At 42.3% G+C, this 17,260-nt stretch overlaps 1 protein-coding gene and 1 long non-coding RNA gene across 3 annotated transcripts in view; both read right to left on the bottom strand.

The window, feature by feature from the left end:
• LOC132452399 (uncharacterized) overlaps positions 1-17,260 on the bottom strand; it is a 75,022-nt gene that overhangs the window by 24,364 nt on the left and 33,398 nt on the right. The window lies entirely within an intron of this gene.
• On the bottom strand, positions 9,102-11,616 carry LOC132452435 (C-type lectin domain family 4 member F-like). Its single transcript, XM_060045067.1, has 6 exons — positions 11,458-11,616; positions 11,269-11,344; positions 11,047-11,145; positions 10,639-10,938; positions 9,667-9,806; positions 9,102-9,206 (listed from the first exon to the last, which is right to left on the bottom strand). The coding sequence occupies exons 2-6, from the start codon at positions 11,333-11,335 to the stop codon at positions 9,102-9,104; spliced, it is 711 nt and encodes a 236-aa protein (XP_059901050.1). The 5' UTR covers positions 11,336-11,344; positions 11,458-11,616.

Genomic DNA, 17,260 nt, shown 5'->3' with positions numbered 1-17,260 from the left:
AGTGTTTCATGTGATGTAATCTGGTTTCACATTCCGTTTCCGTGTTGTATGTAGTTTGGTTTGGGCCTGTTTTACTTGACCCCCTGGGGAGCGTAGAGAAGCAAAGGGTGATAAGGAACAGCCTCAACCACCTTCTTAACCTCTGAAGAAACTTCAATCAATAGATTAACATCTGGTTAACAAAGGTTTTTGGTTTATTGGGGCCAACTGCCCTCAAGGATCCGATCTAAGTGTATAAAAGCTCCTGACTTTAGCTTCTCAGCGGACTTCTCCCCAGCGTACCTTGAGTATGAAGTAACACGCAAAGAGAAGCTCCCATCTGAGGCCTCAGATTATTGTAATGTTTGCCTGTTGTGTTGTTTGTTGATGCATGTTGTGATGTATCTTTGTTCGTACTTTTATCACAAATATATATGATCATTAATTGTCAACAGTATTGTGTGCTTTTTGCATCTAAATATCTCATCTGTCTTAGACGCAAACTTTGATAGAGAAATTGCCACAACAATTTGGGGGCTCGTCCGGGATATCTAACCTGAAGATTCTACGAAATATCAGCTTCCAAGACAGGTCTGAGGATTCGTTCTCAGTCCCAAAGCTCTACCTCGCCTCCAGGTGACTGTAACCAGACTAATGGGGTCGAGGAGGGGGTGCCTGTGGGGGATAAACTAGGGGTTCTTCAGTACGGTATCCAAAGGAAAAAGAATTTGAGCAGGTGAGATCACAATACTGTTAAAGCTTCCAAATAAAATCCGTTATAGGAACGGTATATAAATGTTTCGGTAAACGTAAACTTATATCTGAACTAAGGCCTCGTTCAAAGAAACTCTGTTATAGGAACATGCGGTAGCTCCGTTTCGCTTCCGTCAATATATATATGGCTATATAGGTAACAGAAAGGGCAGCTAGGGTCTGTCAGGGACGGTAAAGGGAAACCCGTTGAAGCGCGGTTGGTGTTATATATATATATAAATAATAATAATAGGCATTCATTAATAAATATATGTATATGTGTGTAGTAACAAGGAGGTTTCGGGGATATTAGATAATTTGTTAAATAATAACTAATAGTGTAAAAGGAATTTTTAAAAGGATCTAAAACATGGGTAACAAATCGGGAAAAACAGAGATAACGGGGCCTGCAATGTTTATGTTGGAGAAGCATGGTGAATCGGCTCTGGAGGGTTTAAAATATTGGTGCAAACTGGGTTTTCCTGAAATGGGGAGTTTTAGCTTAAAACGATTACAGGAGTTAGAGAAACGATTGTTGGAGTCAGAAATGAAAAAGAAAAGTTCCAAACTATGTTGGTGTGCATTTTATTTGTGGGAAAGAGAGGGCCAGGATAGAAAAAAAAATCAGCCAGGGACAGAGAGCGTAGAGAGTGTAGGGATTTTTAATCTCAATGTCACCCGAGATATAGACCCGGACCTGGACTGCACCGGCGGACCGCGTGCGAATCCCCCTTCTCCTCCCCCGTATGACAACGCCCATGAAGCCGCCTCATCGGACAATCTCTACCCTGACCCCGAAGAAGAGGAGAAAGCCCCCACTCGCAGCGCGAGAGAAGATAGGCCTGCAACTCGTAGCCAGGGGAATGCTCCACAATCAATCCAGCAGGCGACGGCCACACCGACCAAGCGGGAACCCGTCGCCAGCCGCTTGAGAAACCAGGGAATGGCGTTGGGGACGTGATGGATGGACAATTCCCCATAATCGAAGTACTGAACCCCCAGGATGGCAGTCCAGCATACGTTTTCCGTGCATGGAGACCCAGTGACATTAAGGACATAGCGGAATGGCTCCCAGACCCATCTGCAGTGGGAGGGGCTGCCTTCGCCACAGCCCTTCAAGAGTTGGTCCAACAACACAAGGCCTCCATCAGCAAAGTTCGCCAACTCTGTACGTACAGCCAAGGCGACATGCCCGGGAGGGACGAAGCCAAGAAGCTCCAGCTCGCCCAACTGGAGGCCCTGGAGAATCCTAAGCCCACCCGTCGCAACAGAGACCAAAGAGGCGACCGGCCGAAAGAAAAGAGAAAGGAGAACGCCGGACGATGGAACTGTCATTATTGTGGAGCTGAGGATCATTGGATCAAAGACTGTCCCAAGAAAAAAGAGAGAGGCAAAGATGGAAGGGGGCATTCGCATTGACGGGACGCAGGAGCAGACCAGGTCCAAGGAGGAGGTATGAGCACCATGACACAAACACGCAAAATGGTCTCAACGTCACAACGCACACAAGCACCACATCCAAATTATTGTTGTATAGTTCACACCAGCCTTACGCGAGCTAATCAGCTAAATTTAATATTAGATATGGTTATAGTAAACAACAGGCTATTGTAGAATGGTCAACCATATCACACAGCCATGACATGACCCCAACTGACCCAGACTAACCCCGACTGACCCCCGACTGACAACGTGACGGGGACAACAGAAGTGTATTGCCTAATATTGAAAATGCAGATTTTTATATTATGATATTTTGTTAATGTTTTATGGCCAAAATGGCAACAAGGTGAATTGACAAACGTATGAGAGTGATTGGAAGAAGTATGTGTTATGGAAGGAGAAGAGATAGATGAGAACGGAAGGCAAGACAAGATAAGGAAAGGGGTGGGGAGAAAGATAACCCATCTGCATCGAGTTTTGTTCAAATAGATCCGGACCTGGACAACGCTCCTCCTTCTCCTGCTTTCAGCCCGACCAGTGGCCCAATACAGTGCAAATACCCCACGTCACGACTCCTCTACATCAGACTTTATGAAGTTACAGACCATGGGAGGCCCACCTGAAGAGCTACGGACCGGTCTGCTGGACGACACAAGGAGACAGTCCAGCAGGACCAACAGCACCAGAGTGGTGGCCTCCATGGTGCCTGTGTAGCCACAAGGAAGTGGCCTGAACATTGAGACAAAGGAGGGTCTCAGAGACGGGAGAGACGTGGGGACAGGCACTTCAAAGGACAGCCCGTGATGCGGATGAGAGGCAGGAAGCAGAGAGAGAGGTGGAGGCGTGTCCAGGCGGGTGGAGAGAAGAGCAGTGTACGGAAAGTATCGCACTAGACACAGCATTCACACATATTACAAGAGAAAGATCTAATGTGTAACTAGGACTGTGTATAAATTGTGTGATAATTTCTTACATCTAAAAGGTTTGAAAGTCATCAGGAAAAGTGGTTTGAAGAAACATAGACAAGTAGAAAAGTTGAAGGTTAAAGAAATGTGTTAGACAGAGTCCAAATGTACGACAGCGGTAGAATTCATTAAGGCACAAAACGTTAAAATTGAACCCCAAAAAGCATAACCATGATGTATGCTACAATGTTTTTCAGAATTATCTGAAAAACATTATTATTATCCAAATTGAAAGTCCCAGTCAGGCCCTGTGCCCATGTCATCAGGCACAGGGCCTATTGATCAGGATGAGAGCCACAGTTGATCTGAAGTGGTTTTGGCTAACTGGAACCATCTAATCCTGTGGTAGAAATTAACAAAATTCTATCACTTCAACTAACTGAGAGAGCATGAGGAATCGAGGGGTCCGGAGCAAGTATGACATAAGACTTTATCGCTGATCAAGCAACAACAAAGCTGAGTAGTTTGCAAAGCACTGCCGGTCAAAAGACCCCGGCCTCTTTTTATGCTCACAAACAAAGCTGTTTCCCATACGATAGGTCCGCCCGCGGCCGGTCAGTCATCCAGTCCTTTAAGCATGTGGTCAACATCAGCTAATCTAAACACTAGGTTGAGGTCAGCACGCGCTGACCCCAGACTCTCTGGCGCCGTGTCAAGCCTTTGCTACGAATCCAGAGGTGTTTTAGATGCTTTCTACTATTAATGTATCAATATGATATATAGGCCTAATAATAATCATAGTTTGCCATAAAAAGTAACCGTTAATTTCTTCCATAATCCCTGGTGTTGAGAATTTAAATTTCATTTATTTATTTGAATGTTGTATATCCCTTGGGTCACGCTTGGGTGTCTGATACCGCAATGCTGTCTAATTGCATTTACATGAAAAGGAAATCCCCATTATGTTTAGGCCCGGGTAACCATGCCCGGGCAATAGGCGGTTATAAAACGGGCCTAACCCTATAACACCAGTTGGAGATACTCTGTTTATAACACCAGTTAGATATACTCTGTCTATAACACAAGTGGGAGATACTGTCTATAACACCATTTTACTACATTTAAAATGATAAACGGATGTTATGTTCAGGGTCTTATAAAATGTAATTCTTAGTGTTTCATGTAATCTGGTTTCACATCCCGTTCTTGGAATCTTGCTATTCTGCAAGGTCTTCTAAATATGTAATTCTTAGTTAGTGTTTCATGTGATGCAATCTGGTTTCACATCCCGTTCTTGGAATCTTGCTATTCTGCAAGGTCTTCTAAATATGTAATTCTTAGTTAGTGTTTCATGTGATGTAATCTGGTTTCACATTCCGTTTCCTTGTTGTATGTAGTTTGGTTTGGGCCTGTATTGTGTAAGGTGTCCTGTGCTGTTCTGTATTGTGTAAGGTGTCCTGTGCTGTTCTGTATTGTGTAAGGTGTCCTGTGCTGTTCTGTATTGTGGAAGGTGTCCTGTGCTGTTCTGTATTGTGTAAGGTGTCCTGTGCTGTTCTGTATTGTGTAAGGTGTCCTGTGCTGTTCTGTATTGTGTAAGGTGTCCTGTGCTGTTCTGTATTGTGTAAGGTGTCCTGTGCTGTTCTGTATTGTGTAAGGTGTCCTGTGCTGTTCTGTATTGTGTAAGGTGTCCTGTGCTGTTCTGTATTGTGTAAGGTGTCCTGTGCTGTTCTGTATTGTGTAAGGTGTCCTGTGCTGTTCTGTATTGTGTAAGGTGTCCTGTGCTGTTCTGTATTGTGTAAGGTGTCCTGTGCTGTTCTGTATTGTGGAAGGTGTCCTGTGCTGTTCTAAGGTGTCCTGTGCTGTTCTGTATTGTGTAAGGTGTCCTGTGCTGTTCTGTATTGTGTAAGGTGTCCTGTGCTGTTCTGTATTGTGGAAGGTGTTCTGTACTGGTCTGTATTTTGGCGCCAGTAGGAATTTCCGTTTTGGGAAAAGCAACATATAGTTTAATCATACCAGGGTCGATTTGTGACAACTGTAGCCTGAGTCCTCTTTTTGCATCTATTGTGGTAATCATACCTATAATTATCCTATCTGTCATATGTCCGGATCGTTTATAGTGGTAATCTACCATCATACACCTATAATTATCACCATCTGTTATATGTGTTGATCATTCAGAGAGGTAAACTACCATCATAGAAATATATGAGTAAATATATATATGAGAAAATGTTTCTGGGACTACGGTAACTGAAACATAATCCTTTCCTGCAGTCAGCACCATATTGACATTGTATCTTTCTGTCATCTTCAACAGCTCTCTTGAAGTTATCTTGAAGAGACAATGCTACTAGTCCTAAATATAACTACAATTCAACCACATTCCTCCTATTCTCTAACTCCTAAAGCCAGTTAAGATTAGTTTAGATACCACCTCTAAACTCCCCTTCAAAATAGTTCTTATCAGCTCAGATAAATGGAAGATAAAAATCAGATAAGCTGTGTGGTTTTACAAAATCAAGCCCTTTAAAAGTTTGGTTTTCATTTGAAAGTTAGAGCTTCCCTTTATTTATAAGTTAAGAGTTAATAATTCAATTTTATACTGAAAGTACTCATACTGTACTACCATAATACAGTCTATCTAATTACTTTCTAATACTTTTGTGATTTAAAGCACATTGTGTTGCCGATGTGTATGAAATGTCTTCTGTAAGCGTCTTTGGGTCATTGAAAAGCGCTATATAAATATAATGAATTAATTAATTAATTATTACATAAGCAAAATGTGACTTGACCTGATGGTATCCTCATCATAAGGCAATCATTAGGTTATTATAAGTCAGCAATCTCTCTCTGACCTTTAGCATGGGAGATGGGTGTGTGGGTGTGTGTGCCTGTGTGTGCGCTTGTGTGTGAGGTTTCACTTCGCATCCTAATTTAAAGTCAGAGTCAGGCCCTGTGACCATGTCATCAGGCACAGGGCCAATTGATCAGGATGAGAGCCACAGTTGATCTGAAGTGGTTTTGGCTAACTTGAATCAACTAATCCCTGGGGTTGAGAATTTAAATTGAAGACTCTAATTTATTTATTTTAATGTTGTATATCCCTTGGGTCACGTTCCCAGGCACTGTCGGTGGCCGTGGCTGTGACCGTGGTGTGGCCATGATGTGGCTGTGACCGTGGCTGTGACCGTGGCAGTGGGTTGGCTGTGACCGTGCAGTTGGCTGCGACCGTGGCCGTGAGGTGACCCTGGCTGGGTCTGGGATGGGGCTGTGAATAGGACGTGGCCGTGATGTGGCCGTGACCGTGGCCGTTTCGTGGCCATGACCGTGGTGTGGCCGTGGTTGTGACGGTCATAGCCAGTGAGCCATGCCTGTGATACTGTCTATAACACTAATTGGAGATCATCTGTCTAATGCCGCTTTTCCACTGCATGGTACCAGCTCGACACGACTCGACACGACTCGACTCAGCTCGCATTTTTTGCGTTTCCACCGCGGTACCATGGTATCTGGTACCTGAAGTGGCTGCTTTTTCTAGTACCTACTCGCTCTAGGTTCCAAGCGAGCTGAGCCGATGCTAAAAGGTGACGTCGGCAGACGGCCGGCGACTGATTGGCCAGAGAGTGTGACGAAGTCACGAGAGCGACATGGCAACCATGCTGGTAACATCCATAGCAGCGCCGCAGCCAACATGTTCCACTTCTCCAACTTCTTCAACATGCCAGCTAATAATAGTAATGCGATCGATGTCCTCCATTGTTGTTATGTGGGTTCTGTCCATGTGTGGGTTGCGTATGTGTTGTTTGCGTCGCGTACACAAATACGTCACGGCCCTTTCGCGCAGCCGACCCCGCCCACGTCCAGGAGGTACTATTTGCGGTGGAAAAGCACCCGTGCTGCTACCGTGTCGAGTCGTGTCGTGTCGAGTCGTGTCGAGTCGAGCTACATGTGCGGTGGAAAAGCGGCATAAAACACCAATTGGGATGCAAAAAACACCAACATATTCTTTATTTTGCTGACCACATGTTTTTTATCTCGACGAAAGCCACTTAAGGAATGTCCCTCTGCTGCTTTCTCGTAGATCGCATCATCTTTCCCCGTCTTCCTTAATTGTGACTGTTTGGCTTTCATTTCAAAGTCAGAGCTTCCCTTTATTCAAGAAATAACTTGAAATGTCAGTGAATACACACAAACTTCTAAAATCCAATTTCCGTTTAATATGTGACAAAAAGGTGAGGTGGCAATAATTAAATGTTATACTGAAATTACCCATTCTGTACTACCAAAAAAAAATTGGCTTTCTTATGACTTGTGTGATCTGATTTAAAGCACATTGTGTTGCCTATGTGTATGAAACATCTGCATAAGCAAAATGTGACTTGAGGAATTGCACCATCGGATATATAAAGAGTGTAAGTCAGCAATATCTCTCTACCCAATAGGGTGGGAGTTTGGGTGTGTGGGTGTGTGTGCCTGCGTGTGTGTGTCCTTGTGTGTGAGATTTAAGTAACTTCCCATCCAAATTGAAAGTCCCAGTCAGGCCCTGTGCCCATGTCATCAGGCACAGGGCCTATTGATCAGGATGAGAGCCACAGTTGATCTGAAGTGGTTTTGGCTAACTGGAACCATCTAATCCTGTGGTAGAAATTAACAAAATTCTATCACTTCAACTAACTGAGAGAGCATGAGGAATCGAGGGGTCCGGAGCAAGTATGACATAAGACTTTATCGCTGATCAAGCAACAACAAAGCTGAGTAGTTTGCAAAGCACTGCCGGTCAAAAGACCCCGGCCTCTTTTTATGCTCACAAACAAAGCTGTTTCCCATACGATAGGTCCGCCCGCGGCCGGTCAGTCATCCAGTCCTTTAAGCATGTGGTCAACATCAGCTAATCTAAACACTAGGTTGAGGTCAGCACGCGCTGACCCCAGACTCTCTGGCGCCGTGTCAAGCCTTTGCTACGAATCCAGAGGTGTTTTAGATGCTTTCTACTATTAATGTATCAATATGATATATAGGCCTAATAATAATCATAGTTTGCCATAAAAAGTAACCGTTAATTTCTTCCATAATCCCTGGTGTTGAGAATTTAAATTTCATTTATTTATTTGAATGTTGTATATCCCTTGGGTGTCTGATACCGCAATGCTGTCTAATTGCATTTACATGAAAAGGAAATCCCCATTATGTTTAGGCCCGGGTAACCATGCCCGGGCAATAGGCGGTTATAAAACGGGCCTAACCCTATAACACCAGTTGGAGATACTCTGTTTATAACACCAGTTAGATATACTCTGTCTATAACACAAGTGGGAGATACTGTCTATAACACCATTTTACTACATTTAAAATGATAAACGGACATTGTTTTTGATGGAATTTATTATATAACTTGTATGTTCAATCTTTACATAAAGTCCTTCAATCATTTTTACCACTACTCTCATGCATTGGGTATATTTTTTCAAATGGTATAAGTAAAGAATAGGAAGTGAATTATACTCAATGATACATAAATTCTCCATATTATAACATATATCTATGGAATTTGTCTCCAATGCAATCTTCATTTCATAGAGGTTTTGATCTCTGGTTGTCAATTTATTTTAACAGAATTTGCTGCTTGCAAACCCAGTGCCTTTTCAGTATACAAGGGATATCATTCCAGGTTTTTGACTCTGGCAGCAACACTGCGCAGTCTTCATTTCCCGCATTGTTGGGTTCACCAGGATTCCATAAACTGTTTGGAGAAAAGCAAAGATTCTTAATTATATCCTTCATCACTAGGCATCTGGCCGAGATTTTGTCCCCAAACTTGTATAACTCCAAAACTACAAGGGCCAAGAGGTTAATTTACTCCTTACTTATAGTGGGCACGCAAACCTCTGATGAATATCTCTATACATCTCTATATATATATATATATATATATATATATATATTCATATATATATATATTCATATATATATATACATACTGTATATTGCTCATTGTACTTAATGCAGGAAAAACCTCAGTTACCTCAGGTTCATGGGTGATCCATCTACCCACTTCCAATTTGATTCGGATCCCCTATCATTCAGACCAATCCAGACGGCACAACAGAAATTGTTGATGAAATTCTGGAAGAAAGAAGGAGGTTCTTTATAAAGACAACAGTCAAAGCTTAACACCCAGGGTCCACAGCTGATCGGCCTACAAAATGGGTTCAGTTCCTCTTGTTAAATGTATAATATATTTGTCCTCTGTTTATTGTCATAAATTGTCACAAATTCATGTCACACAATATTTGGATTATAGATATATATGCGGTCTTTAGGATTTAGGAGTAGGATTTAGTAAGTATCTGGCCGTGAGGTTGTAGATTGCAACCAACTGAATCCCCTTCCCCATTTCCTATGATGTATCAGAAGCTATGCTGACTGTATCCCCCTGTAAGGAGTCATAATGCTAGATTCCACTTAATTCTACAGGACTTGCAGGTTTAAGTTTATGCTAAATAAAATCATATTTTCAGAATTTATTTAGTGCAAAACTTTACACATAGTAACTTCCTTCCTCTCTCCTTCCTTCCCTCCTGACCTGTTCCTCCTCGCTGTGGATGACGACCAGATCAGCACCTCTGTCCTGGCAGTCCTGCCGGCTGGCCATCCAAGATTTATTTTCAGCAGAGAGAAAGTAGCAACTGCCACCATGAGGCTGCCATCCCGCTAAACAACCTCCTAATAATAAACAAATAACCTCTAATTACATCCATGAGTAGCATTACAGTAATTGGAATCTCAAGCAGTTACTTATATTAGCTATCTTTGTCATTTTTTGTGTTCCGTTTTATTGATATTGTTTAAATTCTAAATTCCAGGTTAAGTTAAAGTTAAATCCTGTATTTTGGGTGTTGTGTTGTCTTTTGGCTAGCAGACCACATTCATATTATTATTAAAAAAAAACATGAGTTCGATTTTATTTTTATCTTTTTTAGATTTGCTTTCTGTTAAATGTTTTTAACTTTTAAGGAAATACTAACTGTATAGTGAGAATAAAAAGTAGCAGACAAAATATGGACAGCATACTTTTAAATTAGTTACCAAATAGTTGTTCTTAAAGGCACCCAGTGCAACTTTCGAGGCTTAAAAATAAACATTCAATTTCTAGTCTTTTTTACACTTAGTAAGTTTCAATAACTCCATACCATTACATACCGACATTCAAGCAGCAAAGATGAGACGTCGTTGTGTGGTGAGAACTGATAGAAAATCGATAACAACAACAATGCCGCCATTTTCTTTATTTTTTGTAACCTACAATAAATAAAGCAGGCTTCCAGTCAATGGAAAAATGGCTTCTCCCCACCGGCGATTGTTGTTGTTTACGATTTTCTATCAGTTCTCACCACACAACGACGTCTCATCTTTGCTCCTTGAATGTCGATATGTAATGGTATGGAGTTATTGAAACTTACTACGTGTAAAAAAGACTAGAAATTGAATGTTTATTTTTCATTGAATGTTTACATAAAGTTGCACTGGGTGCCTTTAATATAACTTCCTTCCTTACCCTCACTCAACCTTTGGAGCTCTTTCAGCTGGTCTCTCTCCAGGGTCACGTTGTTGTTAATGGTCTGCAACTGGTACATTGCCTCAGTCAGGTTTTTGTTACTGGTTTGTAGGAGGTCTCTCTCTTGAGTCAGGTTATTGTTAATGGTCTGCAACTGGTACATTTCCTCAGACAGGTTATTGTTAGAGGTTTGTAGGAGGTCTCTCTCTTGAGTCAGGTTGGTGCAAGTAATCCTTAGCTGGTCTTGCTCTCCAATCAGGTTACAGCTAGGGGTAGGTTGTTCCACTGCCGCATGGTTATCTGCCACACAGGACATTAGTCATATATGCAAACCATATGATCCAGTCTTTTTCTTTGCTTCATAAAGGCGACATCATAGCCTCGTAGTAAAGATAACTTTCTACTCACGGTGGCCGGCTACGATTATGATCCCAGTCAGAAGTACAACACATAACACGCCAAGACAGACTGCAGCCGCTCTGAAGGGTCTCTCTTTTAACCACAGGACTACAAAATAAAGATAGGAACGTTTAGTCTTCAACTTATGGGTCAAATCGACATACAGAAGATATCACAGTAGTTATGGATTTATTAGTCATAATATTAAATGGATGCAAGCTCTTTTTTTACCAGTCCGGTGACTTTCTTTGCCTGGATTATATGTCTTTAGGCTGTCATCCAATTCAAAGCCCATCATTGTAAAGCTCTGGAAAAAGAGATCTTCTGTGAAATGATTTGCAATGATTAACCACATTCAATAATTCAACCTGCTTTTGAAAAGGGGTTTCAGAAATGTAATACAAAAAAGGATTAACTTACCTGTATTAATTCCAAAGAGTTCAATATACTGAACAGCAGTGATCCACTAAGACCTGCATAGAAGTGAGCACAGAAGAAACGATAGCAATAAATGATGAGCAATTACAAATCCTTCTAGAAAGGGAAGTGATAGGCATTAGCAAGTTAATCCTTCTCCTTAGATGAGGTGTGAGGTCACCCTACAGCCAATGAACTGTGAAGAACGAAATGACGCTGTAGTGGAACGAACCATATATGTCCATGGCTAGCCCCACCAGAAGTAAAATAATATCTGTCTATTTCGACAGAGAAACGCTATGCGCATTTCAATGTTTTAAGTCCAATACACATTACATTGGGCTGGTGGGGCTTTAGCCCCTCTTGCCCCTCTAGACAAACTCAGTCTGAAGAAGCAAGCCAGGGTCGACTAAAAATGAAATAAAAGCGCCAAACTTATTATTTTACAGTACTTTCTGGGGAGACATTTTATATATATATATATAAAAGAAATATATATTATATTTTTTATATTTTTTTTTTTCATTTTCATTATTTATTTTTTTTCTTGTGAGAGTAGGTGGGGCCGAGCCCCACTTAGGTTCAGCACAAAAAGGCAGCAGTGAAGCAAAAATTACTTTGAAATCATTTTAATCCATTTTTTCACAACTGAGAATATACAGACAGCACATGGCATAGCTTCCGCCTTCTATTTTCCCCCCCGACACGCCTCCCTTATATCTGTTCGTCAGATCACCCGAGATTGGGACATACCAATCCATGGAATATCGCGGGGGTGTTTACATATCAGTTTTTACGTATTTTAAGCACATAAGCTGCCCCCACATAGCCACTAGGAAGCAGGATCGAACACACAAGCTGCATTACCCTCACATAGCCACTAGGAAGCAGGTTCGAACACATAAGCTGCAATAACTACTCCAGCCACAGATGGCAGCACCTTTAGACAGGTGAGGAGGGCAGAGCCATTATGTCACACCGGCCACGCCCATTTCACATGGCCACGATGAGATTGGAGGGCAGAGCTGATAGGCAGACCCGCGGAGAGACTCGGGTGTAAGCCCGGGGCTCGAAGTAGCTCACGGTATTTCTCTCACACGCGTTAGATACAATTCCCTCCCTTTTGCTTCATAGTTACAATACCGAAATAGGCCTACTTTAACAAATTAAGCGAGTTAAAGCGACCAAGGATTGGACTGCTTTCTTCAAAGTACGCGACACAATCAACTAAATATGCATCAAACTGGTCAAAACAAACGTACCTATAATACATTAAACTACATCAGACCTCAGTTATTATTCTTGCGTGGACACAAGCCACTACTGACAAAATACATGTTCGAATAAAGATGATTGATTTCGTGGAGACGCAACGGCGTCACTCGCGCACCCCCCCTCACCATATATGGCGAGTGGATAGTGCCAAACCTTAGGATTCCCTGGAAGAGGCGAAGGAGCAGCCTACCCTACGTCGCCGTGGGAACGTGTGAAATTTTGAATGGGATTGATTGGGACTGCAGACGAGAGACCAGCAGCGACGTCACGGCGACGGCATGGAAGATCCGCCCACCGGCGGCGGTGTCACGGCGACGTACAGAAGGAAATTCAGACAAAATGTTATGGCGAGTGGATAGTGCCAAACCTAAGGATTCCCTGGAAGAGGCGAAGGAGCAGCCTACCCTACGTCGCCGTGGGAACGTGTGAAATATTGAATGGGATTGATTGGGACTGCAGACGAGAGACCAGCAGCGACGTCACGGCGACGGCATGGAAGATCCGTCCACCGGCGGCGGTGTCACGGTGACGTACATAAGGAAATTCAGACAAAATGTACGTCTACTCTCGACGTGTGGATAAGTTCGTTGCCACTAGACGCCTGCTACCCTACGTCGCCGTGAGAACGCCTGAACTAGAGAGGCTATTTAAATATATTAAAGATTTGCGTGAGAATCTGTATTTCTCCAGCAAAAAGTCATCCGGATATAGCCGTGGTCTTATAAATCTCTCCCGGTGGATTGCACGAATAATTGGCGCTCCGGTATCAACAGGGCTCTCATCAAAAGGGCATGCCATTGTGAACACATGGAATCTGCGGTGAACGCAGCTTTAAATCCCCAAAACCGGGTTATGTTCCAAACTTAACCTGCACAAAACCTGGTCCGACCAGGTTTGATTCAGAGCATATGTTGCTATAGTAACTAACATACCGTGTTCATTTTGGAACGGAAACCCTAGGGTTACCGCAAACCCTGGGTTAATTTGCCCGGTTATGTGATAAAACCGGCTTTGTGGAATACCCCTTTGCCCTATGAAGTGACATCATGCCCATACAATCATCAAAACATTTTTGAGATGTTTTAAAACAGTTTTGGTCTTTTTGACACATAGAAACTTAACGTTTTTTATAAAATGTCATCAACTTATTCATCAACAAGTCATTGGATATATTAATACCAGAAAATAATGAAAAAAAAATATATATAGGCCTATATATAGACTGGGAATCGAACCCAAGTCCCAACGGCGGCGGCGTGCATATCCTCTCCACACAGCGGCGGCGTAGCTTCTCCACACGTTCATTTCACACGTTGTTATCCTTCTCCAGGGAATCCTGGCACTATCCACTCGCCATAAAATGTAATGTGTCTACTCTCGACGTGTGGATAAGTTCGTCGCCACTAAGACGCCTGCTACCCTACGTCGCCGTGGGAACGCCTGAACTTGGTATGTGGCCACAAAGCGCTTCAGTGTGATTTTATGACGTAGTTTACGATTAACTAGTGTTTTATACAACCAGCACATTTATATCACTTGGAACACCAATGTATAATGTAGGACAGATAAACTGTTGTTTAAATGTAGGCCATTTTGATGGTGCCTGTTTTGATACGGTTATTCACTCTCAAAGTAGACCTATTATTGTTTTAGTTGAGATAATGAATTGCTAATTTGTTTGGGTAAAGCGCTTCCGTGTGATTTTATGACTTAGTTTAGGATTTACTAGTGTTTTATACAACCAGCACATTTATATCACTTGGAACAGCAATGTATAATGGTGTAGGACGGATAAAGTGTTGTTTAAATGTAGGCTATTTTGATGGTGCCTGTTTTGATACGGTTATTCACTCTCAAAGTAGACCTATTATTGTTTTAGTTGAGATAATGAATAGCTAATTTGTTTGGGTAATTTACTGTAATTAAAATGGGTAGGTCTACAGACTTGGCATTAAACACCACTGAAAGTGTTATCTTTTACTACAGTATATCTGTTAAGAGTCACATTTATGCTTAATATTTATATTAATGTAATTAGATAAATGAATTTGATTTGAAGGTTTATTTTGGTTATTGGTTATTGGGTTTATTTAATCAGAGTCATACAGAAGAAATTGTGTAGATTATTCATTGATTGAGATAACAATGCTAAGAATATCTGATGTGGTGTAAAATAAAGGAGATGACAATGGCAGCCAACATAACCAGCGTTAAATCTCCTCTCTTGCCTGTTTTCATATTTCCTTGTACACACAGGAGACTATGGCCCCGTCCACACGAAGCCGAAACGGGCGAAACCGTTACGGTTTCGATCTATCCGGTTTCGAAGTATCTCCGTAAAGACGAAGCCAAGCGAAACCGGATAGATCTGTAGAAACGCTGTAGTAAACATTCCAGGCCCATAAGGGGCGCTGCTTCTGGTACACAAATCCAGAAGAAGAAGAGGCGAGCATGCGCATAAAGGCTGCCCCCCGAACCACTAACAACACAAACAAACAGCTCTTCTACGATGGCGAACTAGATTCTCAATAAATAATGGCTTAGCAACCCAACAAGGGACATGATATGCTGCAGAACGATTACAAGCTTGTAGTCCGCCATCATCTTTTTTGTTGTGATTTCTGAGACTCCGCGGGCTTAAGAGCCATTGGCTAGGAGGTCGAGGGGTGGGGCGATGATGTCATGGTTTGCGGTTTCAGTCGGTTTCAGGCGTCCACACGAAACCAAAACGAAACCGGATAGATTTGAAACCACCTCCGAGGGTGGTTTCAGAAGTTTGCGGTTTCGGTCAGCGGATTCGCCGGCTTCGTGTGGACGGAAGGCCGAACCGTACAAGACCTTTGCGGTTTCGCCATGAAATCGGCTTCGTGTGGACGGGGCCTATAGATCTACCAACACAACAATTTATTATCCGTACACAACCCAGTCTCACCAATATGCGTACAGATCGCACGGTTTGACACTTTCAAAATGCGTGCAGTACATACGCCAAATGACCATTTCGCCTGCATATGATACGCAAAACCCAGCATTAACTACTGTGGAGGGCGGATGCGTCCATTTCGCGTGCATATGATACGCAAATCCCAGCATTAACTGAATGGGAAATGCAATATTTTAGGACAGATTCACCATTAAACGTGTTTCTAATGACATTTCTAGCGATAAATGTACTTTTTCCTTGAATAATCTTCAGTCAGTGAATGTGTATGATCATTATTAATCTTTATTATCTGAATGGGAAATGCAATATTTTAGGACCGATTCACCGTTAAACGTGTTTCTAATAACGTTTCTAGCGAGAAATATACTTTTTACTCGCATAATCTTCAGTCAGTGATTGTGTCTGATCTTTAGTTTTATAGTTATTAGGAAGATTTTATCGGCTCGCTCGCATGTTTCAACGACGTCAGACGCTGCTTTCGCTAAACTATATAGCAGCTCACGTGTTTCCTGCGTTTGCGTTATTAAACCGTTACTTTATGTAACCTTTAATGATATCTTGTTAAAAACACGCATATCCGAGAGCCAACCCAGTCGACAAAAGCATACATTGACAGTGTACGTTTTCGTGAACCCTGGATTACGTCGCATTTCAACATAAAATAGCGTGACACACACACACACACACACACACAATGGGGCTGCGTCACGTCACTTGACTGTCATGGTTGCTATGGTGGTCGCTATCGACCATGCGGCAACGGAGCTACCGTCAATTGTGTTGTTTTTGTCGTAAACTAGGGCCCGCTGGTTAAAAAATAGACAGATATTCAACGGTTTCCTTAAAAGGCACGTTGGATGTTTTTATTCTCTGCAGTTTAGACTTCGTCTATCACCTATTTTTTAAAGCAAAACACCAAGCTCACAGATTTAACGAGGCAGGGTTATTTGAAACAATTAATTAAATATGTAAAGTCAAGTCAACTTTATTTCTATAGCACTTTTAAAAACAACTGAGTGTGTGAGAGGTCATTCCTCCTCCTGAGTTTGCTTCCTACTGTCCACAAGCACCCCCCCCCCCCCCCCCCCCCCACTCCCGATACGGATTTGGAGAATTGTTGCCATGTCCCAGTGGTAGTAGTATCATATATATGAAGAAGGCATTCAATTATACTACAATTATCAAGGAAGTGATGCAATAGGTGACTGAGTAAGCTATACCTTGGGGTCTCTTATATATCAAAGGGGGCCTCAAAGGATGTATACGCATCAACCTGTGGCTCCAGCCCTACAGGAAATGACTCAGCAAGTGCTCCATCTCGTTGCACCTCACCCAGCGGCTTGCTTTCAAGATTTTGGCCTGAAGTTCTTCCCAGACCTACACCCTAGCCATCAAACATGCATATCTGAGAATCAGGCCTCTCTTTAATAATGACAAAAAGTTATGAGAGAAATACACATTAACTTTTGGTTATCCCATAAGCAGCGTGGTGCCGACTTTTGACCTTTTGACCCCAGACTTCAAAAACGTGGCCGCAGGCCAGCTGTGACAGCACACCTTAAGCCACAAATGTATACCTCCATCCCA

This window comes from Gadus macrocephalus, chromosome 23 (genome assembly GCF_031168955.1).
Source record: "Gadus macrocephalus chromosome 23, ASM3116895v1".
NCBI classification, from domain to species: Eukaryota; Metazoa; Chordata; class Actinopteri; order Gadiformes; family Gadidae; genus Gadus; species Gadus macrocephalus.
This window is presented reverse-complemented; position numbering and strand designations above follow the sequence as displayed.

Bases quoted from the DNA above. Each gene is read 5' to 3' on its own strand.
- LOC132452435 (XM_060045067.1), bottom strand. From the start codon at position 11,335: ATGATGGGCTTTGAATTGGATGACAGCCTAAAGACATATAATCCAGGC. The intron at 11,146-11,268 runs GTAAAAAAAGAG...TTTATTTTGTAG, and splicing joins CAAAGAAAGTCACCGGACTG to TCCTGTGGTTAAAAGAGAGA. The intron at 10,939-11,046 runs GTGAGTAGAAAG...CCTGTGTGGCAG, and splicing joins CATAATCGTAGCCGGCCACC to ATAACCATGCGGCAGTGGAA.